Below are 12,315 nucleotides of genomic sequence, written 5' to 3' on the forward strand. Positions count from 1 at the left end.
AAGGTATATACACGTACTGATTTTGTTTAAATTATGGGACTTGTACAATTAATTCAATTCCAAAATTATGGGACGATTTAGATGACCCTTTTATTTTTTAAAAAAAGATTAAAAAAACAATATCATTTCCCCATTTGGATGTAGAAATTGAATTAAGTTTTGAAGCAATCAAAACTAGGCTTATTATTTTGTTGTGTTATATCATCTTTGACAACATGGGCAAGTATCTTGCGGGGTTTGAGCCAAGTCCCCATTTGGATGTTCTTGATCAGCTGTTTAATGGTATTCTCAAAGAAATAAAAAATTTTCCGCTCAATTTTCCGGGGACTGCTTATCGCCATGCCCTCCAGGCCTGCCTGCATCCTACTATAATTATGGATTTTGATTTTGTGTCAGCTATTTTGATCTTATTTTTTTTAATCAAAATTCAGAAACTCTAAAGACGAAAAGGAAAGCTACAATTTAATCCTTCATGTTCTGCACAATTAAATTCTTGAAGCTCCATGTCAAAGTTCTTCTCTTTTTTCTTTTTTGGATAATTTAAGTTATAGGGATTTCACTGTTTAGTCCTCAATCCTTCATTTAAAAAAAAAAAATGCATTTAGGCCCTTTTTTGTGTGAAAATTGAACCTCTACTGTCTTTCCAGATATCCTCGAAAAGTAGTATGATTCTCAACAAATAATGAATTATTTGTTTTCAGACAAAACTGGATACATCGAATTAAGAAATACTGTACTAAAATTTGCATAAACTCGAAATTTAAGTCTGTAATTAACCCCTTTAGCTACATAGCAACATGAAAATAGGAGATATTAATTGAAATAACGTGAAAGAATATATTTGTGGTTAAATTGGATTTTCAAGACGGAAATGGATATATGCGTAAAAATCAGTTGGCCGAGACAAATGTTGAAAACGAGTGTTACTGGATGGTCTAATGCTCCTGAAAGACGAGGAGGCAATCAATTGAGTGATCTAGAGATGCTGCATAACATTTGTAAACTTTGTTGTAGCTGGCTATGAATCAACTTCCCTGTCAATAATGTGGGCTCTGTATCATCTAGCCGAATACCCGGATGTTCTGGAAAAGATTCAGGTATGTTTCTAAGAATTTTTTCCTTTTTTGGGACGAATGTTCAGTTTTAATTCTTAATGTTTGGCCTGTATATGTCAAATTAGTGTCTGCTGTTTAGATCAAAATAGATTTAGCCCCCAAAGTTTCTAATTTTAAGCACATTATGACGACGAAAATGTAGCGATGGTCAAAGTCAATTTCCGTCAATCAACAGTTTTGATTTTGTATTTTAGTTCCCTGACATTTGGAGTTTATATCATTGCGGTCCCACAAGTTTTAAATAACAAAATTGAGTGTTTTATGATGAAATAATATGCAAATTATATCAAAATTGTGTTAGACGTATATTAGGAATTCTAATAACAATAAACAAATGAAAAAGCTAATTAAACTTCTTTTTCTTCTTTTTTATTTTTATTCCATTTATTCGTGCTACTAATTTCTCATACACTTCTTCTCTTATGCAAGTTTGTCTCAAGTTTGGTTTTAATACATGTATTTATTATTTTTCACTATGAATAACAATTATTAATGAGTTGTGTCATTTTTTATTTATTTAAAATTAATCACTCTATTAAATAGAGTAGAATATATATAAAAAAAAAAAACTCTTGTGGTTTGGTTAACAGTAATGGAACCCCTTATCGTTCAAAATACATTTCTTGTGCATTGGACTGATGTGGAATGTGGATGGAAATCATCCAAATGGACAAAAAAATGTAAAATTCATATATTAACCTTATTTGCAAATTATATCAATAGTTAGTGTCGGCCTCAGATGAAATTTAAAAACTTTCTTATTTCAATTTAGTGCAACAGCAAATTGAGGGGCTAAATTAAAATTTTAAAAAAATTCTCATCTTCCCCAACCTCAAAATGTCGCTCATCTTCTCCAACCTCTAAACTTCGCTCTTTCCTTTCTTTTTCTTTTTTATTTTTTTGGATAGAAGATCAAAAGATCTCATCTACCCTCCCACTCCGCCCCATCCACTCTACCCCTTCACCACCACCTCATTTTTTCCCATAGACTTTGTCCAAATGAACAAGGCGCCGTTTGAATTAACTATTTTTTGAGGTGTTTTTGAAATATTTTACCGTAGTAGTGTATACGAAAAATTTTTATTATAGATATTTTTTGTAATATTTTTGGAATATATTTTAGGGTACCTTTTAAAATAAAAATATTTTTAGTGTACTTTTTAAAAATTAAAACTATCACTTACAACTACCACCGCCACCACCCCTCTCTCTCCTCCTTCTCCTCCCCCCCCCCCCCTTCTTCCTTCTCTTCCTCCTCCTCCCTCTTCCTCGTTTAGATCAACGGGGGGAGGGGAGGGCTAGGGGATAGGGGTAAAGGGGAGGAGAGGAGGAAGAGGGAAGAGAAAGAGGTAGGAGGAAGAAGAGAGAAGGGGAGGAAAAATGAGGAGAGAAGGGGTGGTGGCAGAAGTGGGTGGGGGTCGTGGTGGTGATAGGTGGAAAATATTGTAGAATTTATTTTTTTATTTTTTGTATATATTTGTGAGTTGTTTTTGATACATTACATAGATGAGATGTTTTTTGAGTTATTTTTGTTTGTGTATTATTGTATCATTGTATTTGAAAAACTAATTTTTGAAAAATAGGCCAATTCTAACGGAACCTGGATTTTTTCGTCAGATTTGCACCAAAATCTTCATCCAAATGAACGGATCTCTTCATCAAATCTGCACTAAAATTGACAACATTATATCCCTGTGACTTGTTGCAAAGCTGCCCTTTTATTGGTTTTTTGTGGTGTGCATGAGGAACATAAGGCATATAGATAAATAAATAAGAAAATAAATCATGAAAATAAAAAGACTTACAGTATAAAAGGAAGGAAAAATTGATGAGTGAAAAACTTCATATAAATAAAGAAATGGAAAAATAAAAAATATAGCATAAAGAAAAGAAAAATATTTTGATACAAGAAACAAATAATATGTAAATATAAATCACAAATAGTACAAATAATCACATTTGAAAGAGATGAGAGAATTTCAGCATGTAAATAAAATTCAAAAAATTTAAGGAATTTCATAGTATAAAGGGAACAAAACTTAATAAAAATTGAAACTTAATATCTAAATAAAGACCGCTGTGGCACTTAATTAAAAAAAATCTAAATAAAGAAGTATTGAATGGAAAAACAAATTTTTATGACTAAAAAATTTAATATCTAAATAATAATTTGATAAGATGCAAATTAATCAGAGTATAAATGCAACAAAAAAATTGATGAGAAACCAATAATATTTAAAAAATAAGAAAAATAAAACACTTGTAGTATAAAGGAAGGAAAAAGTTGATGACTAAAAACAATTAAAAATCAATGAAAGGATTAATAAAATAAAAATGTCATAATAGTGTCGCAAGGAAAAGATGTTGAGACTATTTGAAGGGATGGATTATCCAAAATTTTTGACAATCAAAATGGAATATTTTTCTCCATGCAAAGCGTATATTATTTGGATTAATGGGGGCAACGCACAAGGTCCACATTTTGGGAGCAATCTGTAATTCAACCCAAGTAATAATGCAATATTGAATTCTTTCATCATTTAGGCAAGAGTCATAGTTATAACAAGTTTACAGCCAAGCAGATTAACATTTACTTTTGGAATCATCAAGTCATTCACTGGTTTTGGTACTTTATAATATAATCCTCCCATGGTTTAAAAACCTACACATATCCTCTCATGATTTGAATTAAAGTGTCACCGTTAGTTTTTCTATTAAAACTAACCGTCAATGATAAAAAGTCAAAGTCAAACTAATAAATTGATAAGTTCACTATTTCACTACTTTTTTTGCTTTTTTTTTTCCTTTCTCTCTCTCTTTCTCCCTCTCTTTGGGAAAAAAAGAGATGATTTGAAAACCTATATTTTGACCTATAAAATCTTAATTTTCTCTAAATACAAAAGAGATGGAAGGAAAATAAAAAATAAATAATTAAGAAACAAAAAAGACGGAAGGGAAATATAAAACAAATAAATAAGAAAAAAAATACCAAATCTTTTGACTACAAATATCATTATAGGTTTTTAACCCAAATCTTTAATGGTATTTACTAGTTCTTATTTATCAATTTTTATAATTCAATTTCTTCTTTTTATGTTTGGAGGAAAAAAAAGAAGTAATGAAAGGGTACATTTATCAATTTATTAGTTTCACTTTGATTTTTTGACTATTAATCATTAGTTTTAGCGAAAAATTAACAATGACACATTAATCCAAATCATAATGGAGTTATATAAATATATATATTTTAAACGATAGTAGAATTATCTGTTAAAATCATATAAGGGTAAAAGGTAATTTACCCAACAATAAACGATGGTCCACCATCTATTTTTCAACCATCACCGTATTCATGTCCATCACATAGCTTTCTCGTGCTTTGTCAATTACGTTGTCTAATTGAAATTATTCATTTTTTACATCAATATCACAAATTCATACATTAAATCATCCCAATTTGTAGATGCACATTATTCTTTTTTTATGTTTGTAAAAGTATTTTCTCCGATACTAATGTACCATAGTAGAATCAATTCAAGTCATCGATCCATTCGACATATCATTGGTCCTGACATTCAATTTAGAAAAAGTAAAAAAAAAAAAAGAAAAAAAAAGAAAAGAAAAGGGGTACACTGTACACGGTTCGGAGTGCAGTACTAGTTCATTTTATTCACACCACGTCAAAAGAGAAGGAAACATTGGACTTGGTTTAGACTTGATTGATAATTTATAATTTTTTTTTTAGATATTTTCCAACCAATATTCACCCATTCAGTCCATTTGCCACACATAGACTAAGCCTATTCTCTAAAGAAAAATTAAAAAAATGGGGATAAATCTTATTGAAAAATAATATATACATGTCAGTTTTTGTTTCACGCACTTTTTTATATCGTAAAAAGCAGTCTTTTGAGTCTTTTGAACTATTAAAAAAAAAAAAAAAAGAGAAGGTGTATGAACCCAAAAGTACTGAAGTCCAAAACTCATTTCCCAAAAGTTTTTTTTATGCATCATTAGCCTATACTCTTTGAGAAACAAACAATTGTTTTGTTAACCACACTTAAAAAAATGAAAAAAAAAAAAAAGAACCTTCAGAAAGACTATACACTTTTTATTAAATGTTTTGGAACTCCTTTTTAATCAAACATTACAGGTATTTATTGTTTTCTGGAGGGAAGGAAAGTGCAAAACTCATTTTCCAAAAGTTTTTTTTTTATGCATCATTAGTCCACACTCTTTGAGAAACAAACAATTGTTTTGTCAACCACACTTAAAAAATGAAGATAAAAAAGAACCTTCAGAAAGACTATACACTTCTTATTAAATGTTTTGGGAATCCTTTTTAATCAAATATTATAGGTATTTATATTTTTTTGGAGGGAGGGATGTATTGAGTGGTTCGGAGAGATAAAGTGTAAGTAAGTAGTTTCGAATTTGAACTCTCCAACTTACACTATTAAAAAAAATGATATTTGCAGTTTTCAAGAAATTGGGCATGCAAAATAAATTCTTTAAACATTCTATATTTATATTCAATTCTTATTAATTCTTTATATCCTAACAGGGGGTTTGATCCGCCGGGATTTGATAAGTCAAACAATACAGGTAACAAGGTGAATGCACAAGTTACCTTCTTTGCTTCTTCATATGCTACAATTCTGACCCTTTGTGCCCAGGATCGGAGGGCACTAATGATGCGGGCTGGACCATAAGGGCCACCCTGTGGGGAGCATCAGGCTTATTGATGGCTTTTACGACAAAGTTTTTGAGCCTAGCATGTTCTGCGCCTTGACATCCAATAATGGAATCAGTGCCTAAAAGTTCAGCAAAAGGCCATTGTTGGCTGAATAGAGCAGGTGATTGCAAAACAAGTTTGTTCAGTGATGGGAAGCAAGCATGGACGGTGCACCCAAGAGGCGAGTTCTGAACATTCCTGCATCGCCATACCTGATAATAATCACATTTTTCAAAACGAAATTCTGTTGATTACAGCTTCATCGAGGCGAGTCAAAGTTATTTCCATTTTGAGACTGTTTCTACTTTAGCTTTGATTTAACCAAAAAAAAATATATATATATACTAGCATAGTCAATTAAATTCGGGTTGTTGTAACAAAATGAGTAAAAAAAAAAATAAAATCTGACGGCATCCCCCTCCCATTCTCTGAAAGAGCATAGTGTTAATAATGTTAATAAGTGAAAAAACATTGGCAACAAATGTGTAAATTTGTCTAATGGGTGATCACCGGACACTTTTGAAGGGGATCAATAAGTGTTATGTATTTGCTAGAAACGAGGAGAAACGGAAATCGAGAGAAAGTTTCTCAGGTTAGCTATCAAATTTGATGAAGATAAGGAGAAACAAAATCTTACTTTTTTTCCTTGCAATCAATGAATTCATCAGGACATTTTAGGAACTTGAAGTACCAGAGAAACGTGCACATTTCTCCCAAGAATGGAATGCCCATGTAACCAGCTGGAAGCTCTGTGCCATCGGCAACGCCCCGAAGCCTAACGGGAATAGCAAACCAGATGTCATTCCAAAACCATAAGAGCACTCCCACTATTGGTAAAATTCCAACCATTAAAGCCATCCGCACTTCCATTGTCATATTTCCCATTTTATTCTCCTATCGGCTGCATCATCCTTTACTTACTTTTGTTTTTATAGTAGGATTACAAGGTCACTACCATACAGAGAGACGAACCAGTTGCAATCTCCAAAAGTTGCCTTGTGATTGCACCACAAAGTGTTGTATCTTCTATCAGACAAAGAATATTGTTAGGACTCGGGACAACCGCACGACACCAACTGCAGGGGAACTAATAAAGGATAAGGCAATGATTGATGATGTTTAGCCATTAAGCTATACGTATAATTTATATTTCTTATACTAACAGATCTTTTTAAGCTAATAAGGGTTCAAGTTTATGACATATAATATATTAGGCACTAAAACGAGACTGTTTTCGGTCATTTAAAGTAATCACTCGACTTCTGAGATTGCATATATTAGTTATTCCATCTAGTTTTCATGCTAAATGAAACAAGGATGACCTAATTCATTGGAATGACCAAAAGCATGTCACTAGCTCGTGAGATATACTTGTCGAATACCTGCATTATAGAGGTAAAAATTTGCGTTTCATCTATGATCTTTAATTTTTAATAGAATATTACGTGAATGGAAGGAATTAGTACAGTTAACTTTCTATTCATAACTCCACCCTATAGAGCCTTGACTTCAGTGTAATTTTTGATAATTCACTCGGTCATTGTTCTTTGCAGGTGAACCAGGTACAGGATTTGTAAGTTCATGGGATTTTTAATATATATTGTTTTCTTGTAAAATGCCTAGAATTTGCAAGTTCTTGGGATTTTACTGACAAAGACGTTAGATTGGCACGTCTCCATCCTAAATTAGCACTTTTTATATTGTAATTTTGTGGCACATATTCGATAACTTCTACCATGGATACAAAAATTTTGTAAATAGTGCAAATTTAGGACGAAGCGGCATGTATTTAGACTTCATTTTCTGTAAGTTGCAGATTAATCGGTTTTTAGAAGCCATTAGGAAATAGTGTGATTTTTAAATTCTTCTTATTAGCAAATGAGTTGCTACAAAACTGCAAGAAAAATCTTGTCTTCACAAGAATAATGAATTTAAATATGTTCAATGTCATTAGATAAGTAATTTTTGATCTCGTCCTCCCTCTTTACCTACCTGCAACTCCTTCATCTACTTACTAGTCTATGCACTTTTATGCATTTTTAATTTAGCAATATATATATATATATATATATATATATGCATATCACCTCCTATACTTGGTCTCACACTTCCAACATTCCATTGCATAAGTAGGCTAATATGTTCTTTAGCCTCGCCTATAGCTACCACCACAATCACCAGCTGCTGCCAATTTCTTATAGAGCCCTCTAAGAAGAATCCTTTCAAACCTAATCAATCAATCAAATATTATTCGAGCTGATTATATAACAAAAAATCTTGCAAAAGTATTTATAAAATGAGACCCATGCGAAAGATTTTACACCTTTAACAGTTTTGTCCACGGCGTTGCGGCCATTCTCCAATCAATCAACATACCGGCCCTGAGGCTTTTTAACAATTGCAGGAAGCTCCCCTTAAATTCTAGAAATTACACTTACCTCTCTTGTTTTCACTATTTAAGTAATATATAGGCCCAAAAGACTAGGGTTTTTCTCAAAAACCACAGAAGCCCCCTAGGTTATAATTCACAACAAAAATAAAAAGGATAAATATGATTTAGTATCTCGATTTCATTCATCATTGCTTGTTCTTACTTGTATCTACCCATCAACATCTAAAGTATCATTAAGTAAACACTCACATTTGTTTCAAAGTTCCTCTTTTACCTAAAAACTCCAAAGCAAATCATTGAATTAACTAAAAATGCAGTCAAATTTTACTTAAACACCTAGCAACACTATATTCATCAATATCTCTAAATCCAATTTCATGATTTTCACCTTTCTAATACAAGTCATCACCAATAATACCATCACCTAATACCATCACCAATAATTGCAAATAAAAAATAGAAACACATTGTAGTTATAGGGGTAAAATACATTGAAGCCCCCTATGGCTTGTCTATTGCATACAAAACTCCCTCATTATTTAAAAACATCCACATAACCTCCTTATACTTTGGACTTCTTTGGAAAATAGATGGAAATCATCCAATTTAACAGAAGTGAGTTACAAGCAACGAGTGAGTGTGGTAGCATTGCATGACAAATAATTGGGTAATTCTACGTTTCATTTTTTAAAAGTTTTTCCTCTCTCTTTTTTTCCGCTTCTTCTCTTCTCTTTTTTTGGCTTTCTCCCCAACCGCCTGTGCAACAAACATTTTTCCTCTCTTTTTCTTTTTTTTCTTCTCTTCTTTTCCCCTTCTCTTCAGCTGCCTGTGCAGCAAACCAAAAAGCAAACTAGAAACTCCTTTGGTGATATTGCTTTTTTGTTTCGCTCTTTTCTTCTCTATTTTTTTTCCTTTCGTCGCTACTGACGCCATTGCCACTGCCACTTCGCCAGCCATTGCTACCACGGTTGCCAAACACCACCATCTGCCACTGAAACCCAAGAGACATAAATAGACAAGTAAAAGGGGGAAAATGAAGCAAAAACCCTAAATCTCCTCCATCTCCTCCTTTGAACCTCTCAATCATTGCGATGAAGTTTCAAATTCAATAATGTCAGAGAGTTACATGAATAATGGAGACCAAGCTCTACGAACCACTGATAAAATTGAATGAAGATGGACTGATTTATTATATCAAGATAGACTAAGTTGGCAGTGGGAGTGCCCAAATTTTTGGGAATTCTCTGGGTAGCAACATCCACCCAGATTCCGTCAGTTGTTGTAGTAGATTTTAGTGATGAAGATTGAGTAGAGGAAGAAAAGAAAAGGAAGGAGTGAGATTTCTCTTCTATTCAACAATCAAGAGAGAAATGCAATTTTGATACCCAAATTTTGACACATGAATAGTTTTAGTTCCAAAATTTTGGACAAAAGCAAATCTGACACCCATTGTTTCAACTTTTGAGCACATTTAGTACCTTTGACGGATTTTTTCTAAATTGCAACTGAAAAGAGTCATGTGATAGTCACATATTCACTAACTATTGTATAAAAAAAATACCAAAAAATGTTAAATATTTTTTTGGCATTTTTTATAAAATAGTTATCGGACATGTAATTATTACATAACTTTTTTCAGTTGCAATTTGGGATTAAATCGTCAAAGGTATTAAATGTGCTCAAAAGTTGAAAGATTGGGTATCAGAATTATTTTTGTCCAAAGTTTGAGAACTAAAATCACTCATGTATCAAAGTTTGGATATCAAAACTGCATATTTCTCAACAATCAATGTTGGAGAAGACGACATCTTTTTATAATTTTAATTTAGCCCCTCAATTTACTTTTTGTTCTCAAATAAATTAAGAAAGTAAGTAAAATTTCAATTGAACCATATACTAACTATTGGTACGGATCGAAAACAAGGTTAGTATAGGAATTTTAAATCTTTCCATTAAATTGGATGATTTCCATTCATTTCCCAAAGAAGTCCAAAGTATAGAGGAGTTATGTGGGTGTTTTTAAACAATAAAGAGGTTTCATGTACAATAGGCAAATCACAAAAGGGGTTTACTATATTTTACCCTAGTTATAAACATACCAGGAACATTCTTTCCTATAACAAACATAATAGTATAATCTTTTATGTAGTCCCTCTTCCATGTCCCACCTTTAATTTATTATTTTTTATCACTACTAGTATTATCAATTCTTCATCTCCATCTAGTGTGACAATGAAATTATCACTTCATTTAATAATAATTTCATTTTGCTAATACTTGCAAAAAATTGAAAACAAAAATGAGCGCAAAAGAGCAATTTATTAGTATTGAAAGATAAAGAATTGTGAATAGACACCAATATAGATAAAAAAAAAAAACTGATTATCCGGTGAGCTTTCATTCATATTTTCTTCCCATTGGTAGCTTAGATTTGATAGTTTTAGTTTGTCGAGAGTCTAAATAATAGAGAAACTTTAGTTGTATCGGTAGTTGTCCGTCTTCCTTGTAGATTCGACTCTAATTACCCTATACTTACTCACGACCTGTATACTTGCGAAAATTCGTGTATGGAGTAATTTAGGAAATTATAAATATAAAACTTGATTGTGGATTGATTTTTATTGTTATATACACACCCCACGCATGTCAATTCTTAAAAACATAATACAAATGTCATGGTAACACTGGCAAAAGGCAATTGCAACACTTCTTGCATTATGTCTGTATAAAGCACAATATTCAGTAGTTTGAAATTTCATAAATTTCATCATTTTCCGCATTTTTAGGATTTTCAGCATTCTAGTCATTTCAGTTGCCTAAGACATCCTATTAAGCGTAAAACATCTCTGCCTTGAAGTGATCTATACAGGTTGAAAGGACGATGGGACTGTTTTTGAATGCAAAGGAACTCCTGAAGAACCTTTTGAGTATATATGTTTAGAAGGTGATATTAATTCCAGTGCCAGTCATTTAATTGTTTTTCCCTAATCTCCTGCTGTCAAAGTTATCCTGAAAGTTATGTTTTGTATCCAATCAAATTCTTAGACCTCCTTTTTTCACTCCGCAGATCAGTTAAATGAAGGTTTGGACAGGTACATACATGAAATAGATTTAAATCCTTTACCATGTAACCTGGTATCCAAGTGCAAATCCATTCAGACCAAAATGTTATAGATTTAAATCCAACCAAAATGTTATAGACCAAAACTGTAGCAGTTCGTTCGACAATGTGTCATCTTTTACATAGTATCTAGGACAAGGCGAAATGTAGGTAATGCATCACTTTAGATGTTTGGTTGTTGACGCAGGTTAAACAGAGCCAGTTACTATATCAGGGAAATTAAATAGCAATCTCAAAAAGTAGTATCCGCTAGCATTGACAGCTAGATAAAAAGAAACTGGATTAAATTCTATTCAAGAAAGTCATCCTCAAATATATAGGTCCTTGCCTGGAATCAGGAATTTAAGTTAGCAATGTAAAATAGAAAATTGAGATCAAAGACAGGTGCAAATTTCATCATGCAGGATATTACCTATTTAAAGAGATCCAATTGATTAGTCTGTTTGAGATCATCTTTTTGCCACCTGATCAGAGGAATCAATCAGATTCAGGCTAGGCAGATAAGTTCAGTATAATTTGATCAAAGGGTATAGAGGCTATGGCCGTTTGGTTTGAAGCTGGCGTGCAGATCAATAACCCAACCCCTACCACCTATAAGTTGTTTAAAGACCAAATAGGCGCCACAATAACCAGTTTAAAATTTCAAGTTGTTTGCCAAATTACTATTTCGTGTATGTACCTGAAGAGAGAACAATTCAATCATTGCAACTAAATGATTCTACAAGTATGTAGCTTCACAATCAAGATGCACTTGCTTGCTTTCATCTCCTACAAATTTGGCGCCAAGATATATAGATCATTCTTTGTCGAAAAATAGTGACGAGGATGTGAAATAAAAAAATAGACTAAGATATGCCAGTAAACTTGGAAAACTGATAATTATCTGATCTCATCGCTCCTTTTTAAGAGTGAGAGTTCTACTTTCTAGTTTCTAGAGAAACCATTTTCAAAG

The 12,315-nt window shown here is 32.3% G+C and overlaps 1 protein-coding gene across 1 annotated transcript; it reads right to left on the reverse strand.

Annotated features, from left to right (window-relative positions):
* Positions 1–5,765: 5,765 nt before the first annotated feature.
* LOC113693174 (uncharacterized) lies at positions 5,766–6,720 on the reverse strand. The gene is made up of 2 exons (XM_027211748.1): positions 6,542–6,720; positions 5,766–6,048 (listed from the first exon to the last, which is right to left on the reverse strand). Exons 1-2 carry the CDS (start codon positions 6,718–6,720, stop codon positions 5,766–5,768), a joined length of 462 nt encoding a protein of 153 aa, XP_027067549.1.
* Positions 6,721–12,315: the final 5,595 nt, after the last annotated feature.

This window comes from Coffea arabica, chromosome 6c (assembly GCF_036785885.1).
Source record: "Coffea arabica cultivar ET-39 chromosome 6c, Coffea Arabica ET-39 HiFi, whole genome shotgun sequence".
Classification (NCBI taxonomy): Eukaryota; Viridiplantae; Streptophyta; class Magnoliopsida; order Gentianales; family Rubiaceae; genus Coffea; species Coffea arabica.

Coding starts and splice junctions, on each gene's coding strand:
- LOC113693174 (XM_027211748.1), bottom strand. CDS start 6,720: ATGGAAGTGCGGATGGCTTTAATGGTTGGAATTTTACCAATAGTGGGA. Junction 6,049..6,541: donor GAAATGTGCACGTTTCTCTG/GTACTTCAAGTT, acceptor ATGGCGATGCAG/GAATGTTCAGAACTCGCCTC.